Genomic DNA, 25,256 nt, shown 5'->3' with positions numbered 1-25,256 from the left:
AGCACTATGCCTGGTACTAGGAAGAAGATTAACTCTATCCCAGCTGAAACCAGGACACATGGTTATAGTGAGAAAGTTTCAAATGAAGGTGGTGTTTGAATTGATGGCAGCCCTCTCCTGTGTCTGCTGGCAGTTCTGGCACTAGGGCCTCTAGTTCTGCCGGGACACAGTGTTAAGTGAATAACTTTAGTCAATTCTGTATCAGCTATTTAGAGCCTTGTGGTCTTATGGGGAAGCAGGAAGAACCACATTATCTATTTGCCTGGGACAGTAATTAATCCTAATGGAAATAGGCTGCGGAGAGGCACTTTCTTCCACAGAGAAGAGGACCTGAAATGCAAAGCCTGGGTAGTACTAATGGAGTGGAATTTTCTGCTTTCAGTGTGAGAAATCTTTGCATGCAGAGAAAAAATGTAAAACTTTCCCCTTCACTAGTTTGTATCATTGAAGCTTTATATTTGTAAAGCGTCTGTGAGTAGAGTGGAATCAGTAGCATTATCGAAGTCTTGATTAGATTCTCAATGCTAGTGTACATCTAACTTTTTCCAGTTAAGGTGACATGACTGACACGTTCCTGGGCCATGTGTCATGTCCTGCTTTAAACTTGCATAACTTTTTTCCATCTGTGGTTCTAAAAGCAATATATTGATGTAAATGAAGCTTTTACAGGAGCTGATGTTTATGTCCAGGTAGCTGAAGTCAGATTGTTTTGGAAACATCAGTTAGGACTGGTGCTGTACATCCAGCTTTATGTTCCATCAAGAAGCTGAGCCTTTTCTGAATTTCTGCCATGGGGTAGAAGAAAAAAGGAAGAAAAACATTTTGTTCGTTGTACCCTGTGCTATTACTTTCTAAAATGTATGTTAAAAACAATCCTTAAATGCGCTAGGAGGCTGGGTCATGATTTATTAAAATACTTTGGGGCGTGTTTTAATTGTCAAAAGCATAACCTAAAGTTGGTATTATTAGTCTGTTAATATATCTTTTTATTGGATTGCAAGGTAAATTGTTTCTGCTTTTGTCTTTATTAGTTCTTGACCTGTGTGTCGGCTGTTCTACCCTACCCTGGATAATGTATTAGATTGAAATTAGTGTTTGTTAGGCTTTATGAAATGATAAAAAGTTGTGTGTTAATGGAGACCTTTTGATAAATCTGACAAAACTAGAAATAGCTGATGTTCTTTTAAGGTTGCACTTCTGGTTTTATCTGCTGTGAAAGCGCATGCTCAAAAAAATTTGCTAACATGCATTCAGAAAGCATTTTACAAAATAATTGGCAGTGTTCAGGGAGAGCCTCTCTGTGCATGGCCTTGTTATGTTTTCAAATCTACAGGTCACTGAGGTCCTCTTAGATTTGTAGAACTAGTCTGTGTCCAGGAATGACAAGAACGTTTGATTCCACCTTAATATAATGCTCTTTCAGTTTTCAGTGACTGGATGGCTTGCTCTTTTAAAGCAAATACCTCCTGTAGGGGCCTAGAAATTGAATCACATAATTAAGTTATCCATTTCAGTGAGGAATTTGGCAAGCCACTGAAAACAGTTTTCTCTGTGTGGGTATTTGCCCAGAGGAGTCCAGCTATGACCATCTAAGCATGGCTGGATGGCAACAGGGACCCACACTGACCAGTGAGAGGCTAGGATAAGCTCTCCAACAGGTCTGAAATACTGGGAAAGACAAGGTAACCTGTTCTACCTGGTGTGCAGAAACAGAGTCATAGCTAGCAGCTTTCAGTAACTTTTCTGAGACTTGTGCTTTTTTGAGGGCTCCAGTGATGGATGTATTTTGGGACAAGGCATTGTAGATCGCGTAAGAAGGTGAAGGCTGTTTGCCTCAGTGTTTGTTATGATGTCTAAGGAATAACTATTCTAAAAGGCAATCACTAGAGTCATTTTAAAAACTGGTAATTTAGATCTGCAAAGACCTGTTCCACTAATACAGCATTCCTTCATGCACTAGGTTGGCTGTGTTGTAATCGCCTTCCTTGCTCCCTGGAAGCTCTAACTAGTCTTTCCCAAGTTTTCATCCTAGATTTTGCTTTTGAGTATCACACAGTTTTCTTCAAATCATCTGTTTTTAAGGTATTTTCCAGTCGTAAAAATATTAAATTAGAAGGGCACTTTGGTATGTGTGATGGTGCCTAGATTGGGAGCGCCTTCATAGATTGGTCCACTAGGAAATCTGGGGCTGGAGGTGACTTGGCAGGAAAGACGGAGGAATTAACAGCTTTGCTGAAAGTAGTCACTTGCTTTGTTTTTTCTCCATTGTATTACTTACTTTTAAAATGTACACTTTTATACAGGTATTTCCAGGTATCTTTTCTTCCTGCACAGGATGTGTTTCTACCACGAGACATTTTATTTTTGCTTTCTTTTTAAGAGAAGATGAAATAGTACTACAGTGAAGCTATTCATAACGCCGTAGGTACTGTGACAGGTTATGTGTGAAGAAGGCCTGTTTTTTCATGCAGATTGATACTAGCCTGCTTAAGAGCTTTCTTTAATTAAAAAGCCCTGTCATTTCATTCAGTTAACCAAGCACTGAATGTAATTATACTTTCCTGGTAAAACTGGATCAAGATGTATGTTTCAAGTCCATGTTTTGTATAACTTTAAGAATAGGATATGAATGGACGTGTGTTTTTTGTGGAAGGTTTTTTCCCCTAACCAGAATTTGGGAGATAATTTTATTAAGAGAAATAAAGTAATAAGGACACAGTGCTGAATTGCTAAGTACTTCCACATGTATCATTACATCAGTGTGCATTTGGATGGTGGAAAACGCAATATTTGGTTGTGTTTCATAAAAGTTCAACTTTTGAAGCTGAGAGAGGGTGGCGTTTGAAGATTGGCTGCTGCATTACTGTACATGGAAATATACTTCTTTATATTGTTCTTTTTTTTTTTGATGCATCTGGGTTGTCTGATAGCTGGAGAGTCCTAGCAAATCAGGTTTTGAATAAAAGTGCCATCAGTTCTTTTCCTGTTGCATTGTTTACTTGAAAAGAGTGCAAGTTATTTTGAGAGACAGGAAAAGGAATTTTTCTTCTCAACCTGTGAGAGCTGAAATGAGCTGAAACGTACAAGGCTTTTTCCTTGTACTCAAAAACTGTGTAGAAGATCCTTGGAGTGCCTGAAAAGACAGAAACAGAGACACAGAGCGAACTGAAGAGTTTATTGTGAAAGGATACTTGATCACCTTTCTGGAGTGCTCTTACACTGTTTAAAATTAAGATTTCTTTTGTTTTCTCAGTCTCCAGCGGTGTTTTGCACTTTATTTCTCTGCATTTTTATGGCTTAGCTGTTGTTAGCTTCTATGGTCTTGATATTCTTTCTTTGCTATTCTTCATCAGCCTGATTTTTTTCTATAAATTTCCTACTGATACAATAATCAAAATCTGCTACAGATTACTTTGATTTTTATGTTTGTTAGTCTTTCCTTAAAAAACCACACCACAAATGATGACTGTTTGTAATGTAAACATCCCTTTTCCAAGGTATAAATGAGAATCACAGTTTGTGGCTCTCTTTAGACGAGAGAAACCTGAAGGCACGTGGACACTACAAGTTTCCCTTCCACTCGATATCAGCAGTCAGTAAAGTAAACAGGCTGTCAGCATAGTTAACACAGGTTTTGAAGCAGTGACAAAGTGCTAAGGCTGCCTGCTGAAAAGCTACAGTTATGAGAGCTACACTGTTATTGAAGTGGTGGACAATTCTTTTGGAAAAATGCCCAGGAGCAGACAGAGCTTTTTATGCTGTCTAGATGTACTTCATTATTAAAGAGGAGATCAGATGATCCCTAAAGGTGCCTTTTTGACATGCACTCTCTTTGTATTATAAAGATGATCCTAGTTTTAAAAGCACAAACATGGTCTTACTTCAGCTGTTGTGACTGCAACTTCCTCTCTTCTTTTTCTTTTGCAGGAGCTGACAAGTGCTTTGATGCATGTGAAACTACACCTTTTTGTCCAGATTTTTACACTTGTGTTCTTCCCAACAGCAATATGGCTCTTTCTTCAGCTATTATCAATCACACCTATAAATGAATGGCTTTTAAAAGGGTATGTTTAAGCATAATGGAGTGAAATATATTTGTAGCTGTCTTCTTAAAGGGCTGATTATCCTGCAATGGGTGTTTTAAGACTTGTATTGTGAACAGATTTTGCTGGTTGTTTTTGTGCTTCAGCACTTTGCTGTCAAAAACACAGTATATCCTTTCAGGAGCCTGGTCTCATTTTTGGAAAGTCTGGTCAGTTAGTTTCATATGCAGGGAGCTTGCAACAGGTTAGCTTTCTTTTTTACAAAACGCATCTGAAGTGCTGTGCTGGGTCCCAAGGAGGATGGGGAGGAAAGAAAAGGAATGCTGAAGGAAAAACATAAGTCAGTGAATAAATACTGTGTATGCCATGTACTGGTGTTCCTTCCTATTTTTAAACAGTCTGTATTGAGCATCTCTTGCATGTGTCGAGGTTGGGCTTCAGTATGTGCTCCTAGCTAAATTATGGAGAAAAAAAAAACGAGAGTAAAGTTTTTGTAGGAGGAGAACTTTGAGATGAGCAGAAGCTAGGTTACTGTGAAAACAATGTGTTTTAAATCTTTGGTGTACTTGGCCAACATGTGCTTCCAAAGCTGCATTGATGGTGGAGTAGTGATAGATGTTATGAAAAATCTGAAAAATAAAAAGCTTTTTTCAGAATCAAAGGTCAATACCTAGCGCCGTGCAGCTATACTGGAATGTTTGAATGCAAAAATCAATTATTTTCGAAAACTACTTAAAGAATCCTCACTGTTTCTTACTGCTTGGTGAAACATTGCTTGGGGAGAGTTCCCTGTCTTAAAAGTTTAATGATAAAGCTTCTTGTGTTTTTACAAGGCCTAAACCTAAAAGAGCATTTTGTTTTGTTTTTAAGAGGCTTCTCCAGGTGTTTCACCAAGTGTGAAGTGGTACAAATGATACTGAGAAGGTGAAATTGAGATGACATCATTTAGAAGTTAGCACTATTTTGCTTAGCAGTACATTAAGGAAATAACAAGGTTGCTATACAATGTCCATTTGCATTTGGCTATTCATAGTAAAGGTTATTCTTCAAAGTAAAATCAGTGTGAAGTTTTACCTCAGCTAGAACAGGGACATGATTTTCCACAGTGACCCAAAATTCACTCCTAATCCGTAGGAGTCTCAGTTTCTGAAGTGCAAGGTGCAAGAGGTTTTTGTGGGTTTTGTTCCTTGCAGCACTTCTCATCCCTTCTTTCCTATGACTCTTACACCACTTTGGTTCTTAGTATTTAAGAGACATGATCTGTTACATGCACAAGTATATGTGTATGTATATACATACAGACCTATGAAACTGTGTACAAAACTACATATGTATGTATTTTTTTTTATAAAAAGAAACACTTGTATGTGTATCTCCCTAAATGTGGAGCCTAAACCAGCCTCATTCTTCATGAAGGTGTGTCTGTGTTTTACCAGTGAGCTACCATACTTCTATATGTTTCAAGCTGCCTTGCAAGCACTTGTTCCTTGAGTACTATTTTTGTTTTGGCTGTGTTTTATCTTTCAGTGCAGTAAGTCTGCTGTATTGAGACTTAATTCAAAGAATGGTCAGATCGAGGAGATTAATGAAGGGTTGGGTGGTTTGTTTTGTTTGGTTGGGTTTTTTTTTGTTTGTTTTGTTTTTGTTTTTTTTTAAAGAGTGCTTTCTTGATAAATACTACTGCTCAGGACATGCTCAGAGCAGCAGCCATTGTGTGGCTCTGGAGGCATCTACTGCAAAGGCAGCCTGATGGGAGCTGTACCTTCAGTGCTATGCAGATGCAGAAGATACTGAGCTCTCTCCTAATTCTAGGATAACACATTTTAAAGCAAGTACTTGCATGTCCCTATATGTGTACATGAAAGGAGAGTGAGGAGCGGATGTGAGGAGCTGTCTGTGCCTTGGCCGCTCTGTGCAACCAGAAGTTCATCCTAATGCCCCATGGCTGTGTAGTTTTTATTCCCTAGAAACACTGAAGTACCCGAATGAAAACAGGGGGGAACAAGACAGGCTTTGGCAAAGTTACTTCCTCGTCACACATGTTTAGCACAGCTTGTAGTGGGAGCTAGCTGATAGTCCTCACAAAGGCCTGGAAAAATAGGCATATGCTCCCAAGGGCATGCAGTACCTTTTGGCAGGGTGGCTCCCCTGGGGACTGTAGTTTTCCACTACTTTCTACACAAGGTTCTGCCTAATGGGCACAGTCAAGCCCACAGTTAATTTCCCGCCTTGTTTCAGAATGAATGGTGGATTCTCCCATCCTCTATAATGGTCTGTTTTGCTGTAAATGTTATTTGGGAGACCAATGCAGATGGTACCAGCTTTTCATCTGTGTTTCTACAGTTGTTTTTTTTTTTCCTTTCTGTCTGGGATGATATTAGGGGGTTTGTTGTTTTGCAATTATTTTGAAATGTATAAAACAGAGCAGAAACTGACATCATCCCAAGCGTCTTTTAAGTTAATTTTTTGTTAACTGACTAGGTTTTGCATTGACAGGATCTCTTTGAAAAGGAGCATGAAGCAACTTATTAATGTTTGCACAGATTCACCTCTTTTGCCACTCTTAGCATATAGCATTTATAGCACAGGTGGTAAGGCATGAGATGCAAAGATCTGGTACAAGATACGGCTTTGGTAGTTCCATGTCTAAAATATGTGACTTCGGACCCTTCTACTCATTTGTCTGTAAGGTATTAGCAGAACAGGTATTATTTACTGCCCTTCAGCAAGTGTTTGGACCCCTGATGTTAGTGCTTCTAGCTCGGCCTGAACCAGTGGAACGTTTCGGTTGGTTGTTATCTATAGTAATCTGTTGGCCATTAGAGGAATTTTTATATTGAATATTGGTAGTGTCACATGTAGTTGATACAAAGCAAGAAAAAAAAAAGTTGACAAGTGCATGTTCCAATACACCTGATTAAAAGTATTTCCATTTAGTGTGTACCAGGCTTTTTTGCAGATTAATATTTTCATATGAAGAATATCTAAAACCATAGCTTGATAGTGATTTTTATTTTTTTCAAATTCCAAATGTATTATTTTAAATTTGAGAGGGTTCACAGAGATTGTGTTATTAAACCTTTCTCTTATAGTGTGGAAAATCCCTGCCAGCTGAGATGAATGCCCTTGCACACATGTCATACCTCTCTGGGTAACTTTGAACTTAATCCACCCCTTATTAGTGCAGGTGAGAAGTTCAAGGAGCTGACTGCCAAGAGACCACATACAAGAGAGATAACAGTATCACAACTGATGTAGGGGATGGACTTCACAATCGCCATATGTTTGTCTTTTGTCTACTGTATATTTTCATATATATTTCCAAACTTTACACACCATTTCTTTTTCCTGTATTTCTTTTCTTTTCAATATGACCTTATCCTAAGTGCTGACAACTCTCTGCTTCCATAGCTTACTTCACTGTAAGCTAAAGGTACAATGTACTTCCAAGGTGGTGCTTGGTACTTTGTGATTGGATTTATATAATGCTTACATTTGTTGTCTCTTTCCTTTTCCACAGTGTCTGTAGCTGACAAACTGAATACCGTCATTGTCATTTACCTGTTTCTTCTATTTAAGCTCTTTGTACATTTGCAGCTTATCAATTGAACTACAATATGCTCCCTATTGTTTGGATTTAATACTTCTGTTTGCTATAGCTTTTTGACACTGTGTTTCTTGGGGATGGACTAACACAGTTACAGCTGCAAAGTAGTTCACTGCTAGTAATTGGTCTCAAATTCCGATACTTGAAAACATATGTAGATTCCATGCTTTTGGGGGTTTCGCAGACTTTTATTTCATGCCTTACTGTTCTTTCCAAGTCAACACAGTTTTTCTTGAGAAGGCCTATTTTACTTAGTCCCAAATTTAATTGTAATCTATTGTGGTATGTTCCTGTTGTTTCTAATTACACATTTGATACAACTAATTTTTGTCATAACTGCTTTTTGTGGACTGTCTTTGAAAACAAAAGAAGGCTCACTGTTTTTCCTTACTTTGCAAGAGCATTTGCTGTATACATCGATAATTTTGCTGCACAAAAAATGGAAAAAATGACAGATAATAATAATATATTTTAGACTTCTAAAATGCAGGGGAAAGATTTTGATATGTTGATGAATGGAAGACAGGTGATTTTTACCAAGAGTGAAAGCATGCATAAAAATGAAACATCTGATGACCTTTTAATGTTCAGGAAATAAAGCTTAATTGTGATTATATGTTTTTTAATAGGGATTGATGAAAAACACAGTATAGTGGGAACCTGAAATAGTGAGCATGGTTCTTCTTACTCTTCTACTTATCAGTAAATGTTTTTTCCACAGAAGAGCTTTTTCAAGAAAACAGGGGTTTACATCCTTATTTTCTTTTTTTTCCAAATAGCTACAGGTATCTCAAAACACACTACAAACTTTACTACATCGGGACACATGATGCAGTTATCTTTGTGATAGATGTGTAGATATCTTTGTGAATGGTAGATACAGTGCTACAGGTGGGGAAATGGAGTCACAGAGAGGTTAAGTGTTTGGTTTTTTAAATGGTGACGTGACTCTTCACTGTGGTGGTTGGTAAGAGATGGCATAGAAATCCTGCCAGCTGGCGCAGGGCTGTAACTGTAACACAAACTGATTGGGTTGTGCAGGTGATAAGATGATTGTTTCTACTCAGCTATTTGGTATATTAAGGTTTTAGGTTGCATAGTGTTTGCATCGTGAGGAATGTAACATTTCTTTTTGTTGTTTTCAGCTTGCAGACAGTAGGCTGCATGCCACCTCCTGTGTCTTCTGCAGTGATTTTAACCAAAGCTGTTGGTGGAAATGAGGTGAGTTTTCATTTTGTTCTTGAATGCTTTTTTTTAAACAGGAGTTCAAACAAGTATTTATTTTTGATGAGATCGTGTGGCAAAACACCGACTGCAATGTGATGCTATTGTGGTTTGTAGAAACTTTTAGAATTAAAGCTTGGGTATTGTGTTGGTGTTGAACAAGGGAAATAGTGTTATCTGCTGGTATTGTTCAAACTGAAAGCAGCTCAGTTTTCTGAGGTGATAGAAAAGTTACTGATAGGAATTGGTGTTAGGATGTTTCTGCTTGTTGCTGCATTGTAATTCCTAATCGCATAATGTTCACATGCTGTGTACCGGTTATCTCATAGACCATTAGCTTTGTGGCAAAGCATTGCCGTTGCAGTGATTGTTTGGATGGTGTTAAGAGGCCCTATAGTAGGAGTTCTTCAAGCTTGAAGCTGCAAATGTAGCAAGTGATGGAGACGCAAAAATTCATTTGAATCTTATATTGTCATTTGTGACTACATGAAATGAAAATTCTGGAACATGGAATTCTCTGACAGTGATGCAACGCAAAGTTCTCAACAGGTAGAAAATGCCAGAATTGAAGTTGTTTGTGCAGACTCAGTTTGGTCACGTTATATTTCTGCCTTAAAGTGGCATATGCTGATGTCATTTCAGACTCTTTCTTTATCCACAAAACACTTGCTATTTTCAGGAAGACCAGGGAGACGGCATTTAGGAAATTAATCCAGGTAATTAATGAGGTTGTTTCCTTTAGATCTGCTTCCTCATAACTGCTGAAGGTGGATGAGACTTAGTAGGTGAGGAAGGGAGAGAATAACAGTGAAAGAGATTGGTTTTAAAGCTAGGGCTGCTGGGGTGCTGTTCTGAAGGGTTAGAGCCAAATCTTAATTCAGGCATAGAGCTCCTGCATGAGGTTGGGTGAATTACTTCAACCACATTTTTTAAATATGGCCATTAGTTGTGTACTTCTCATTTTCCAAGTTCAGACTCTTGGGACTGATTTAATGTCAGCTTTGAAAACACATGATAGCGCTGAAATAGATTGAAGTTGTACTTTGTACTGACAAAGTGCTGTTTAATTGCTCTATCCTCTGAAGAGAGACCCAAAGCATCTCAAGTCAAGCATCTCTAATTGCGGACAATCCGAATGCACATCACTGCCTCCCAGTTTGCCACCTGAAAACAAGAATCATAAAATTGTCTGATGGAGGTGCTGTGGAGTAATTAGTTATTATAAAGAAATAATTCAGGTACATAATAGTGATCAACAGCGAAATGAGAAGTTTTCTAGTTGTGATTCTAGATGTAGGTGCTATAAATTATACAAAGATGCCACACAGTGAATAGTGAGGAGGAAATGAAGTGTTGAGTGAGTGCTCATTCAGTGTTACACTGTCTGTCCTATGCTTACAACAGGGAAAAGATCCTCTGGAAAAAAATACAGTGTGATTGGTTAGTTGAAGGCAATATCATACAGCATTTGTATGCAGGAGCGAGAGAGGTACTTTACTTTCTTGACCATTGGAGTTCACCTTTTTATGGTAGTATTATTCTGGGGTGGTGGGGGTGTGCGTATTTATATCAGCTGAAAAATGGAAACTTTCTATCATGTGAGGCTTGTGTAAGTAATTGTATAAATCACCGACAAAGTAAGCTTGAAGCTCTAATTCTTCTGTACCAAACTCTTGTTGGAGGAATGTAAAAATGCATAGCTTATTAGCAATTTTTACAGATAGCTGCTGACAGTGGAGATAGAGCGAATCAAGAATTTGGTCTTGGGAACTAAGAGTTCTCAGTCAGACTCTAGGAAGGTATGCAAAAGAGAAATACCTTTTAAACATGCTCAGTGTAGACGTGCGTGGCAAACCTATTGCCAAACTTGAGCAAGTTTTCAATGCAAACATATTTTTGGAATTTGATGCTTCTCTGTGTCCTGGTTTCAGCTGGGATAGAATTGATTTTCCTCCTAGTAGCTGGTATAGCGCTGTGTTTTGGATTTAGCAAGAGAATAACGTGATAACGTGCCGATGTTTTAGTTGTTGCTAAGCAGTGCTTATACTAAGTCAAGGACTTTTCAGCTTCCCATGCTCTGAAGAAGAAGAAGCTGGGAGGGAGCACAGCCAGGACAGCTGACCCAAACTGCCCAAAGGGCTATTCCATACCATATGACATCACGCTTAGTGTATAAACTGAGGGGAGGTGGCTGGGGGCAGCGATTGCTTCTCAGGGACTGGCTGGGTGTTGGTTGGTGCGTGGTGAGCAGTTGCATTGCTGTTTTTCCTGGGTTTTGTCTCTTTCTCTCTTTTTGTTGTTTTCCTTTTGATTACATTTTATTATTATTTTATTTTATTTCAGTCATTAAACTGTTCTTATCTCAACCCATGAGTTTTCTTACTTTTGCCCTTCTGATTCTCTCCCCCATCCAACTTGGGGGGGGACAGTGAGTGAGCAGCTGTGTGGTGCTTGGTTGCCGACTGGGGTTAAACCATGACATTTTGTCATTGAGACTATTGTTAATTTTTCTTCTGAAGAACAGCAAATCACTCTCCTTGTGCTAGGGGAGAAGACCCTCTCACATCTCTCCTTGACAAATTTCACCTAAGCTGTTACCGATATGTTTCTTTGTGACATGAGCAGAACAATGCATTTTTTCCCATTTTAATTTAAATCCATTCTGATATACGAAGAATTTAAACCTGTGAGTCAACTGGAAGTACAAGTGATTGTACTGTGAGAGCATAATAATGTCTCTTAAACTGCTTTTGCCTCATCAAGTGTGTATCTGTTACGTAGAGAAATTGATTTGTCTGAGGGTGTATCTACACTGCATAATGTAATATGAAGATAAATGAGCTTGCTCAGAAGCAATATAGTGAGGGAGCTCCACATGAGCTAATTAGTCTGAGACGTGTCCTGCTGCTGTAGAGTACAGGCACACCCTCAATAAGTGCTCTGAAGACCTCTTCGGGTTTCTTGAAACGCAGCACATGAGAGCTGTGGTAGTAGACTGTGTAATGACAGTATAGAGGGTTTTAGGTTTTTGTTATCTAAGTAGAAGTAACTGTTGAATGTCAGTTGGACTTGGGTTTTTCCAAAAGAAATGTCAGGCACTATGGCATGGCAGAAGTAGTACTCACCTGGGGCTGAGGAAATACGGATTCTATTTTTAGCTCTGTCATTAACCTGTTGGGTAAAACAGAGTGGGGTATCGTGTCTCTGGCGTTGGAGTAATGGGTAATGGCAACTTTGTGAAGTGTTTGAAGATCAGTGCTGAAAAGCCTTATGTAAAAGCTGTATTTTATTGTTCTGGGACAGGGTGATTAAGTATTTGGTCAAGTGCTTAGAGTGTCTGCATCATTAGAAGCCACTTGGGATTTTGCTGCATATCAATTGGATAATTCGGTTGCGAGATGATAAAAGGAAGACGTTTTTGTTAATCTTACAAGGATCTGTTTTTTTAATTGATACATGCATGAGGGCACAAAATAAAATGTTCTGCTTTTGTTGGCTAAGGAAGGTGTGGTCACCAAAGCTGATACTAAGAATTCTGATTAAACTGTGTTCATCGATGGCAGTGGCAGCAGCAGAGGTGTTTAGCTGTTCAAGACAGTGTTTCTGTACTGCTTCAGAATAACTTGTGTACTTGTAGTAATATAGGTACCGTGTTTTGAAATTGTCCGATATTCGGCATTGTAAGGTTATTTACCTGTGGTTGTTGGAAGAAGATATAGTGGAGATTAAAATTTCTGTCCAAAGATTTTCCTATATAATTCAGACTAGCTAGGAGCTAGTATCATTCTATCCAGAGAGGTGTTGGCAAATGAGCAATGTAAGTGGTGGGAAGGGAAACTCTGTGCTCTCTGAAAATTTTGGCTTTTGGAGGAGAGGAAGATGATTTATGGCTATTCTATCTTTTGTTTTGGTGGAAGTAGCTGTTCTTGATGTGATGAGTAGAAATACTACTTGTCTAGTAGGGCTACAAATTCACACCTATTGACTCTGTGACCCATTGTTAGGTTTCTTCAACTCTTCTACTTGGTCTCTGTATGATGTGTGGTTTGTTCTCTCGGCTCTTCTTTCAACTCTTGTTTCTTCTCTCTGTTTCTCCCTCTTCTCCCTGATTTTTCCATCATTCCTCTTGTGATCTCTTCCTATATGATGTTACTTTCATTAACCCTGCAAACAACTTTCTAAAACAGGCTATTCCTAGCTTTTGTCACGAGTACATTTAGTTCCTTAGCAAAGCCAGTTTCAAGTACTGAATTTAATTTGATGCATATGAAGCCCTATATGAACAAAACAATGTTCATATGTATGCGGGCAAGAAATGAGGGATCACCATGAGAAATCAAAATCTAATTTTTAATTTGGTGATATTTTCTCAATTACTTAATTGTTTCTGTCATCAGTAACACTTACGAAGTCTCTTGATTTGTGAAGAGGACAGTCCCTGTAGTTAAAAAAATTGGAGTGAAAAACAGAAGGCCTTACTTTTGTTCTTTGCTCTTGTTGAGCCGTGAAGGGTCAGGATTTTAATGACATTATAGCATCTGACAGCACAGAAGGCTTTTTTGTGTCCTTTTTTTCAAAAAGTTTTGTAGTTTTTCAGTGAAATTACAAAACCCGTTTCTTTAAAAGTCTATTTCTAACTATTCATTTCTGCAAGAGAGAAAGAGAGCTTGGAGATCCTCGGACAGAAGTGCTGTAGAGATGCCAGATATTACTACAAAGTTTTCAGACAGCAAATGTCATACTCTCCTTAATGATAAAAGTAATGAAGAAAAGAGATTGAAAATTAGATCTATAAGTCTATGATCAGTGTGGGAGAAAAAACAATTTGTGATGACTTTTATGGCAGCTTAATGACATATTTTTGAAAAGTGTAACATAACAGGCAAGAGCTGTGATGGAATTGTACAGATAAATCATGGCAGACAGTTCATGTTATTGAAGAATACTTTGGCTCTTTTGCTATCTCATACACAACAAAACCATTGAGGTGTTTTTGTTCAGTTAAGCTGTAGCTTGTAGAAAATCTCTTAATCAAGGTGCTGTTGTATTTTTTTGCCACTTTCATGTGGATCTGCTATGCCTTTTGTAAAACAAGGTGTTGCATATGCAAGACAAGATTTTGAAATATAAAATAGATTATAATGAAGAAAGCTAGAAAGGTATTTATGAAATAAGATATAAAGTAAATCAAGAGTTCTAGTATTGATTCTTAGATTTGTTATTTGAAGCAGATGTAGAACATAAAACCAAATATAAATTTGCAAGGTCCACAGCTAGCCTTTCTGGAAAAGAATCAAGGGAGAGTAGTAACATTTTGCCAAAAAACTATATGCAATAGTTTTAACTGATATTTTAAAATAAAGAGCATGTGAGTACTTACTGAGAAATGAACGCTGGAAAATTCCTCTGTTTGTGAGTGGTGTTTTTTTATAAGTAACAACAACAAAGTGAACCCTAACACTACTGTAAAATCACAGGAAAGATATTGATTTCTCTAAAAATATCCAAAGTTCTTTGAACTGTGTATACATGTACATTAACCTTTTAAAAACAAAATAAAATGAATAAAAAGAAGTACAAGCTCTAATGGTTCGTGATTCATACGCTGATGCACCAGTGTACCAAGAGTGTTTACCCTTGGAAGGTAACACATGAACATTATGAAACAAAATCGTTTAAGACTTCAAATAAACTATATGTGTCATGATGCTTAGTTGTCTTCTATAATATAGTTTTTTCTTCTCTAAATATAAGTCAAAATTTACAGTAGTGTTGTCTAAAATTTGATTTCCAAATTGCACCTAAAATATTCATATTTTTAGGTTTTGTTTATGAAAGGGTAAGTAATTTCATTCTATTGGTTTTAAATTTGATACTGTAAAAAGAAAAAAAACCTATAATGAAAATTTTTTTTTAATTTCCTAAGTAATACATTTTGTCTGCCCACACAGATTAAATAGTTCTAAATGAAAATGTAACTAATTCTACCATTAGATACTACACTGAAGTCTCTGGGAAATGGATGTGTGTATCAGAGGACAAATTTAGGGAAGAAGTCTGTACTTCACATGTACAAATACAAAGAATTAACTGTGTCAGCATAAGCCTTATATGTACATAGGAGCTGTTGTGCTATTAAATTCACCCACTCTATTCTAGTATTACAGCCTAATTTTTTATGTATCCTAAGAGTTTACTTTTCTTTTATCATTACTGTGCTTTGAGCAGATGTTTTTTATTGAACTATTTATTGACACTTAGGGTTTTTTCCTTCCCTGAGTGGTGAGTGCATTTTATATCCATCGATGCATAGGAGTAGCCCAAATTATTACTTACAATGTGAATTTCATCACTATAATGTTTCCCAGTCACGCAACTCCATTAGATAACTCTAGAATTCCTCATCATCTTCTCAAGTCTTCTATAACCCAAAGCAATTGTGAAATCTTCTGTTTCTTTCCCCTCTCTTGCTGTTCCCCTTTCATTTATCACTAGTAGTTCTAATACAGATCTGCTATTAAAACTGTTCAGAATGGAAGGAATTTTCAAAGGCATTCAGCTCTGCTCTTAATTCAGTGGAAGCAAATTCAGGCTAACAGTGAGACTTCTGAGTTCCCCTTATTTGAGCACTTCACCCCCAAACTCCTTACTTCAGTTTGTACGAAGTTTCACATTCTCCCAACACATTTGAAAAGCAGCTGATTTACTACCGTATGGTATCAGTGGTTGAGTTAGACTTGTGATAAAAGATTTAATTTTGTCCCTGGTTGTCAGTACCTCTAATTCAGGGTCTTTCATATGTCTCATAAGGTGTTCAGTGGAAAAAGCCCCTCTCCTACACTTCTGGGAGTGTAAGAGATTAGGGAAGTGCAAGAAAATATATTAAATCTGTTTAAATTTTGCTAAACTGCTTGGGCTGTGGCTGGAAACTATCTGGAATCATCATAGCCTTGTGTTTTTACAACTGTGTTTGCCCAACTATCCTAGATCTGACTTTAACAAGAGTGTTTTGAGAGGTTTTGCTGTTGCTATTCTACAGTGCTTGACTGGAGAGACCCGTTTTTTGTCTGCTATGGGACATTCAGTGACCCTGAAAGCTGTTTGTGGCATAAAGAAGCCAGGACAGAAGAAGAGTCTTGTGCTCAGGCTTGACAAAAATGGGCTTTTAAAGCAAGGTGGTTTTGTATTTGTCTTGGTCTGCAGGTTAATTCAGTGTAAAATTACAGTGTGCAACAGTTTCCTTTATTTAGCAGGGAGTGCTGTATGAAATGCATTGCCTATGCAAAGCAAGCATTTTTAACTGTTTGAACAAATCAGTAATACTTCTGTTAAAATATTTGCAGAGAATGGGGTCTGCTGGTCCCCTGAAATGCAGCTTCTGTACTCGCTAGTGTTTAATCTTTATGGCTGTTTGAAAGAGAGATTGCAGATATTTTATAGCGAGGGAAATGTTACCTGCTCTCCCTGCCTTAGCCTTTAAAAGAAAAGGCTATCTTTTGGAGAGCAGTGAAGACTGGAAATATTATTCTGAAGGTGGCAGCTTCAAAAAGTTACAAGTGATTTGTTTGCAGGAGAGTGTTTTATGCAGTCTTAATTCCATTGAATGCCTGCACGATGCCAGCATTCACTGTATCAGGGTTGTTTTCTAATGGCTTTCTTTTGGCAGAGCAGTGCAGTTGTTTGCTGGCATTGAAATCCAGCGACATGCTTCTGGTTCTGCTGTCCATCACCTGTTGGCTTACAAAGCAAATGTTAATTTGATATTAATTTTAATAGTAAGTGAAGTGTTTAATCATTGCATATGTTAGGATTAGTGTTAAATCACTGATACAGCAGAACAGAAACTATTCAGCTTTGTCTGATGCTTGTGGGTGGTTTATTTTCTACCATGAACAATAAAGGCGGTTCTTTTGATCTCTCTTCATGTGTTCACCTGTCTCTCTGGACCTGGACCCTCTTGCACGAAGGGATACTACTGCAAATGGTTTAGCATGGCTGTTGGTGGCCCCAGCGTTGTGACTGGGAATGCAAATGCGTATTTATAAAACTAATAAAAGCTAATATGCAACAGTATTGATTGTCAAAAATTGAGTTAATTCAGTATTTCTTTCTAAAAAGAACATTTGGAATGATAATGTATAAAACATTGCTAACACTTTTAAATCAGAAAAATACCTTTTACATATGACTGTTTGCAGCTCGCTGCAGATAAATCAAAATTAAACATGTCTATTGAGAAGACAAAATGCCCTGTAGGAATATCTTTAGTGGATTTAGTCAAGGATAGCGTTACTGTTCTTGAAATGTGCAAGTTCTGAACACTGGTTGTAAAGAGATAATGTTACGTTGTTTCTCCTTTCTTAAATTTGTCCTGTGTGTGTTAAAATCAAAGCTTCAGAGTATTTCACTTGGGAAGGTTTTTGTTTCTATCTAAGCACGTTTTTATCTGGTATGAATATATTTGCTTAGTGGCTAATAGTAATATACAGGAAAGAAAGCAATTAGGCTTGCAAATTCAATATTTCTATAATTTGTTTTCTTTAGCTCTCTATTTGGGTGTGCAATATTAAGTCCTGATTTGTGGAAATCATATCTGTAAAACTTGAAGCGGGATTTTCAGTTAAAATTACTATTATCTATAAATTTCATTCTTTTTCAAGGAAATTAAATTGATTTTATTATCCTTTTTTCATCATTATGATTATGGAAGAACATCGTGAAGGTTTTTGTGTTCTAAATTGTTTGTCAAATTATTATATTCAATACATGTTAAGAAGTGTCTTGCATTCTATGAGGAAAACCCCGTCTATGTGAAGAGACAGAACAAATTTCTAGATTCCTTTATGTAAAAATAAACAAGCCCAAATTTATTTAAAATGTTTTTATAGAACTGTTATGAGAATATAGGGTATTTTAGAAGTGTTTCCAGTTTGTATTGTTCTATTAAACTGACTTTTTGCTCATTTGTTAGTTAGAGCATTTGGCAAAAAATGTGGAGAGAAGTAGAGCAGCAAATGTTCTGTGATTTCAAGGCATTATTTAGGCTTCAGTTTCTGGAAAATATCGTCCCTATCGTGAAGTCTGAAAACAGCAAGCTGCTGGTAAACTGTTTCTGGACATGTTGAAGAAAAGCCACATGCCTCCTGGGAACCCTTTATCAGTCATGCAGGCCCCACACCCGGGTGCTTTCCTGCTTGGGTAGGAGTTCTGCAGGTGTTCCCTTGTGCATATGGCCTTTTGGTCTGAAGTCCACTACTTCTGCTACCACTTCTAAATTAACAAAGATGGAGGGGAAACACCACCATTCGGAGTAGCTGTAGCAGCTTAAACTCTTGTACTCACATGGGAAGGCCCAATGAGAAGACAGAATCATAGAATTGTTTGGGTTGGAAGAGACCTTTAAGATCTCCCAGTCCAACCATTAACCTAACACTACCAAGTCCACCACTAAACCAATTAAGGGGAGAGTAGCAGTTTCATGTTTCCTGGTTTGGTGGCTGGATTATTTTTTAATGAAAGTAAAAACTAGGAATCAATAAGGTTGGAAAGGACCTCTAAGACCATCAGTCCAACCATCAACCCAACACCACCATGCCCACTAAACCATGTCCCCAAGTGCCATGTCTACCCATTTTTTTAACACCTCCAGGGATGATGACTCTACCACCTCTCTGGGCAGCCTGTTTCAATGCTTGACTACTCTTTCCGTGAAGAAGTTTTTCCTAATATCCAATCTAAACCTCCCCTGGTGCAGCTTGAGACCATTTCCTCTTGTCCTATCACTAACTACTTGGGAGAAGAGACCAACACCCACCTCACTACAACCTCCTTTCAAGTAGTTGTAGAGAGCGAGAAGGTCTCCCCTCAGCCTCCTCTTCTCCAGATCCCAGTTCCCTCAGCCACCCCTCATAAGACTTGTGCTCCAGACCCTTCACCAGCTTCACTGTCCTTCTCTGGACATGCTGCAGCAACTCAATGTCCTTCTTGTAGTGAGGGGCCCAAAACTGGACACAGTATTCCAGGTGCGGCCTCACCAGTGCCGAGTACAGGGGGACAATCACTTCCCTGCTCCTGCTGGCCACACTATTCCTGATACAAGCCAGGATGCTGTTGGTCGTCTTGGCCACCTGGGCACACTGCTGGCTGTTGACCAACACCCCCAGGTCCTTTTCAGCCAGGCAGCTTTCCAGCCACTCTTCCCCAAGCCTGTAGCGTTGCATGGGGTTGTTGTGACCCAAGTGCAGGACCTGGGACTTGGCCTTGTTGAACCTCATGCAGTTGGCCTCGGCCCATCAGTCCAGCCTGTCCAGGTCCCTCTGCAGGGCCTTCCTACCCTCGAGCAGATCAACACTTTGGTTTGGTGTCATCTGCAAACTTACTGAGGGTGCATTCAATCCCCTCATCCAGATCATTGATAAAGATATTAAACAAGACTGGCCCCAAACCTGAGCCCTGAGGAACACCACTTGTGACTGGTCTCCAACTGAATTTAAGTCCATTCATGACAGCTCTCTGGGCTCGGCCACCCAGCCAGTTTTTTACCCAGCGAAGAGTACGCCTGTCCAAGCCATGAGCCGCCAGCTTCCTTAGGAGAATGCTGTGGGAGAGTGGGAGATGGTGTCAAAGGCCATTAAATATAATTTTTGCCGACCTGTTCAGTACGTCATCATATATTTCCCCACCATAAGCTGCATTTCCAGACTGTTTGCTTTTCTGGCGTTTCAGGTCCCCTCACCACCCGCAGCCTGACCTCTCAAGGTCTGTGCTGTCTGCCTGCGAATCCTGCCCTGCCTCAGGCCCTTGTATGCATCCCCAGGGAGTTAGCACCAACTGCCTGGCCGCTCCGCGAGACAGCGTGAGGCAGAGGTGAAGTGGGAACTGGTAGGAGCCACAGTCGCGCTTGGCAGTATGTTATCATTCATTGATGTGCACTTAACACTGTGAGGCAGTAGCTATGTACTTTTTGACTAGGGCTGCAAGCCAGTGTTTGAATTTAAGGTAAATAACATTTCTAAAGGAATTTTCCCCGAGATTCAGGGGAACAAAAAACTTGCCTTATATTAAGGTGGATACAGTAGTTCTGACTTCATCTATTTATTTTTAATAATAAAGGGATGTTTAATAAGAAATACATGAGCAAACAAAGAAGCTAGTGCGCTGCTTTTCAGCAAAGAAGTCAGCAGCCATAGACTAACTAGGTGGTCTAATGCAGCAATTCTGGTAATTATGCGGCACATAAACTAAAGAGAATATTACTGTGCTTGAACTGAATTGTGTTTGAGCTGGTAAGTCCAGAGCAACAGTGTATTTCCTGAATTAGTTTGCCAATTTACATATATTACTTCTTCCATGAAATTTTGAAACTCCCTGTTCTAGCAGGTATTGTGGATTATTGCAGCAAGATTCCCAAAATGTTGAATTTCTAACATGTGGATGACTGCTTAGCTAGACCTTTTTGTTGTTATATTTTGTAATGATCTGAATTAATTTTGGTTTTTTGATACTGTTGCAAAATGTCTGTAATGTATACGGGGATGTATACTTTGATACATACTGTGTGAGTGTTTCAGCTCCAACTGCATATCCAAAACCTTTTAAAAGGAAATCTCAATGAGCCCCATGGGGCAAAGTAAATTATTACATGTGGTGAACTCTTAAGTCATAGACCAAGGTCATGGCAGTGAGAGTGTATTTCAAAAAGGTTTTATCTGTGCTTGGAAAGCAAATGAAATCTCTCATCATTAACTTTAGAATTACAGTTATAAGAGGATTTTCACTAGAGGTGAAAGATCAAGTTCATGGCGGACATAATGGAGTCTGAAAAGTTATTTCTTAGACATAATACTAGGGCATGAAACATTCACTGAGGTTTCCACATTATCAGTGGGGAGTTTACAGCATCTAATCCAGATACTGAAGATCAGAATAATTGTAATTATTGCTATGTACTGTGGCTTTATTTCAACCTTTTTAGAGGGAAAAAACCCTCTCTTTTTTCGTAATATTGTAAAGACTTTTAGAAAGATTTCCTAGCTTTTCAGCTGTGTCAGTCTCTGTCATAGCATACAGGCAATACCTTCCTTAGTTAATAACAGTAATCCTTCTATAGAAATATAATTTAGTAAGCCTGAATGATCTTCAGTCCCTAATGAATTAATCAAAGCACATATGCATGCAGCGATATGGTGTCTCTGTCCTTATTTGTTGATAGTTCACATAAGCCAGAAAGAATAAATGTTGAAGGGAAACAGGGCAGAAAAGCATACGTAGAACTAAGGTTTTTAGTGACCCAGACTATAATCCTGTCAGTGGAAATGGGTATTCATTTGTCTGTGTATTCAACAAGAGTTTTATATTTTGCTAGTGTTTGCATGTGTGCGTGCATTCATTCCAGTGGTACCAATGAGCAATAGAAATCTGCTCAATAGTAGAGAGTCTGAACTCTGTGCCTGCATCTTGGGAATGTTTTTGCAAATATCCGTGCCAATAACAGCACTCATTTGTTCACAGTTTACAGTGCTCAATCTGTCTGCTTGTAGAAGTGTTGAAATTTGCCAGTGGTGTGCTGCATTTAAAAGCAGAGTATTAACAACCATCGGCAAAAATGAACCCCTTCATATTTGTGCTTTCACTGTCATGAAGGTTATTACACTTACAGAAAAGTTTCAGCTGTTGTGATTTTATTCAGAAGAGTCTGTTTAGTCCTGTTTCATGTTCCAAATTTCAACCAATTTTAAGGTTTTGGTGTTTTGTTTTCATATCCTTCCATACTTTAAGAAGAAGTATTTGTTAAAAGGTGCACTTGTTCCCTGAGTTACAACTACAAATAACAAGTACATACATATTTTTGGCAAGTGATGTTTAAATTTCTTTGAAAATATAAAAGATATAAACTAATTCTACAGTAAGAAGATTTTATAACTGGAACTAGAGAAAGTCAGTTCTAAGAGTGGCTATCAGGTTTTATTCTCTTAAGCAAAGTGCTTTGTTTCAAAATTAATGTGTTTTTAGGGAAACTTCATGTATTCAATAAATGTGATTTCTTAAAAGTCCTATGAGCAGAGGAAGCATAAAGTGGATTGATAGGTTACCTGTAATTCAAGAAATGACAACATTAAAGTTGGACTCAGTTCTGATCTATGGATGTGTTTTATGCTTCTGTTTTAAAATGGCATGTGATCATACAATTTAGAAAATATATCCTATAACTTTTTTTCCTGTAATGTTAATGTCATATGTATTATCTCAAAAATACTTGCTGTATTTTCAGTATCGAAATGGTCCCAAATATCTATATTGAGTGAGACTTCTATATAGGTTATGTTCTCTAAGGTGTATATTTTAATAATTTAGTCAATGGCCTCCCTTATAGGTTTTCTCTTCAACCAGCAGTGCAACCTCTTTTGTACAGTTGTGAGGCATTTCCATTTCTACGCATAGTCACAAACATCTGTGACCTATTGATACTAGGATGTTTTTGCTATTCGTACCACCCATGTTGATGGCTTTTGCATAGCTTGATTCTCTGCAATTTATGGTCCGAGAAACTCGGAGCAATAGATGTTATTTGTAAGTATGGAATACCCAGAAAAAATACGCAGTATTGTAAAGTGCTGTCCTCAAATCCCTTCTGAAAATGAGTCACTCTGACGCATCTCTGCTTCATAAGGCATCTGCTGTCATGACCCCTTGAGTAACAAATGCCTGTGTTGCTACATTTGGGTTTTTGAACCTTGCTGATACTCCCAGCAGATAAAACTCAGAGTAGTCATCTTCTGCAAATAACAACAAAATACCTACCCTGTAACCTTGATTACTTTGTTTTAGTCAATTCCTTAGCATTTTCTTTTTCAGTTTTCTTTACATTTAGAGCATTATATTGAAATCAATTCAGTCTTATAGGTAACAATTTTCTCTCTTTTTAGATGTACGTAAATTCAAAACAGTAGCCTCTGCACTAGTTCTGATTTACTTTGTTTTATGTAAATATGAAATTCTAGAACGTCATGATACTTTATAACCCAGGTATTTTGTGAGTCTGACAGCTGAGCTCTCTCTGAGTTGTGAACAGGATTCAGATGTGCATTTTTGTCTTTAGAGTGTGTAAAATGTCTTTCTCATTGTCTTAGCAGTATAGTTATGCTTACCACCCTCCCAGTTCTTTCCCCCTCTGGTATTTTTGCATGATATAAGTCACTGTGCCCATTGTGTTAAGCATCCTGTCACGTCTCTAAGTGATCACACTGATTTTAATTTCCCTTCTCTTTCAAATCACCAGCCAGTCCCAGCATGTTGTTTGTTGTCTTCCTTACTAATACAAAACCACACTGAAATCTGCAGTAGTCTTCTGTTTCCCAGACTGCCTGGTCCTCGTAGCAGTCAGTGCTTCTAACTTTCAAGAGCTTATTTTACTCAGGCGAATCACTTGTAATGCTAACCTATCATACAGTATCTTGTGAGGTAGATGGCTCGTTTAGCAGCACTTCCAGCAGGCTATATTAATGGTTTCTTTATCAGCTCTTGTGGGTTTTTGTTTTGTTTTGTGAGTGGTGGGGGCCAAGAACGTCTTTTCATACTCTCTAACAATTTTTTGCAACCTAATGCAGATCTGACATACAAGCAGATGTTAAGGAGATTTCCTGTCTTTCAGGCTTCAAGTTCCTTCTAAACTGTGTGATGCAAGGCAATGGAAAATTTCGTCAGGTTATTTCCTCCTGCAGAGCATATTGTAATATGCCGAGACTTTATTCTGAGCCATCTCTTTCTTAAATGTTTTTACAAAACTAGAAATAGTTGAATTTGGTTTTCCTGCTAATTAGCGCATGCCAGCTGCTACCAGCAAAAGAACACCTGTGCTGCTAGTAAGGGTACCTGGAAACTTGGGCATGGTTCTTCTCCTTTATCCTAGCGTAAATCAGATATTCTTCCGTTGAAATCAAAGCAATGGACTGGGTAAGTGTAGGTAAGAGTCACAAATGAAAATTGGGTCTATATGTTTTGTAATAGGTGGATTCCAGAAGCAGTAATTGGTCTTCGCTGGTCTCCTTATGCAAAAGTGTGCAGTTGACAGAAAACGCTAAGTAGATACATAAAAAAGTACAGTACTGCATTTTTGTCCACTGTATTCTCATATGTTAATTACTGTCTCTTTGAAAAGATGGCCTTTGTTTCACATAAATGAAACTGTGCCTGAAAATTTAAAATAGAAAAGTGAAGACAAGTATCAGTATTGTTCATGCTGTAAATGCTTCTAAAGACAGAGCTGTATTTGTGGGTTAAGTGTATGTCGTTATCTTGAAGTTAGAGTAATCATACTTACCTTTCTTTCGGAAGTGTGTTCATCAGGAAACATCTCTAAGCTTTCCCTCTACTATCTCCTTATGCAGTTATTAGAGGAGTATAAAGTCATTTTATTAGCTGATGAGCTGTTTAATTACAAGATAAGAAACAGCTCTGCTCAGTGGGGGAAGTGTAGAGTTCTTCCATCTGCATTCAGAAGCACATTCAGAAGTCTATTTCCTCCAACCTTCACTGGATGTAAAGGCAGCCTCCAAAACGCAGGAGAATTTCATCAAGTAGTTTATGGATGTTTTCTCCTAGGTTTGTTCATACATACAGGAATAAAATATCTAAATAACGAAGAACTGCATATTACACATGTAGTCAGCAGTGAACTATAGAGCTATACTGTTAAGTGTCCTAGATTAGGAAAGAAGATGTGATAGTTGTATATACAGCCTTTCATATATATGTTGAAATCAGGAGTCCTAGTTAGAATTTAGTACTTGGGCAGGATTAATGGTTCTGCAGTGAGATCAATGCTTCGGCTATATGTCATTTAAAATATTGTTCATTAACTCTTTTTTGGTATAGATTGACTAGGTTCTTGGATGAGTTCCAGATGTTCAAGGTGTTGTTACTGATGTCCAAAATGGCTTTTCCTCTCTCTGTTCCACTGTGATGACAGATAAATGGGAGCTACTCCATTCCATTTCCAAATTAGGAGAAGTGTTAACATGGATTTTGTTTGAAGACCTTTTTTCTCTGGAGTTTGTTTTCATATTTGATTTGCCTTTGTATGGATATGTTGGTATTCCTGTCATGCTACAGTGCTCACTTCTTCCAGCTGTTGAGTTTTTGGAGAATGGCTGTGGGGAGTTTTACTTACTGTTAGAAAACCTCACTGAATAGCTCTAATTTCGTAACAGATAGTGCAAGGCAGCATTAGCAGCTACCAGTGTTTGGATACCCATAGAACATAAATCAATACTTAGGGTAAACAGGGGAGTATTTATGTTCTGAAGCATTTGCTTATTTGCTGTTGGAGTCCTTGTGATGGCATATGGCTTTGAAAATAAGCCTGTAATATGTGTGTCCAAGCT

General features: G+C 38.1%; 1 protein-coding gene across 2 annotated transcripts in view; it reads left to right on the top strand.

Annotated features, from left to right (window-relative positions):
- The window catches only part of SLC10A7 (solute carrier family 10 member 7), a 148,713-nt gene that overhangs the window by 5,633 nt on the left and 117,824 nt on the right, over window positions 1-25,256 (top strand). For both annotated transcript variants that reach the window (XM_075709317.1, XM_075709316.1), the window contains exons 3-4: window positions 3,928-4,064; window positions 8,796-8,871. In XM_075709317.1, the coding sequence (XP_075565432.1) occupies window positions 3,928-4,064; window positions 8,796-8,871 (213 nt within the window). The remainder of the gene's footprint in view (window positions 1-3,927; window positions 4,065-8,795; window positions 8,872-25,256) is intronic.

Source organism: Pelecanus crispus, chromosome 4 (assembly GCF_030463565.1).
Source record: "Pelecanus crispus isolate bPelCri1 chromosome 4, bPelCri1.pri, whole genome shotgun sequence".
Taxonomy (NCBI): domain Eukaryota; kingdom Metazoa; phylum Chordata; class Aves; order Pelecaniformes; family Pelecanidae; genus Pelecanus; species Pelecanus crispus.
This window is presented reverse-complemented; position numbering and strand designations above follow the sequence as displayed.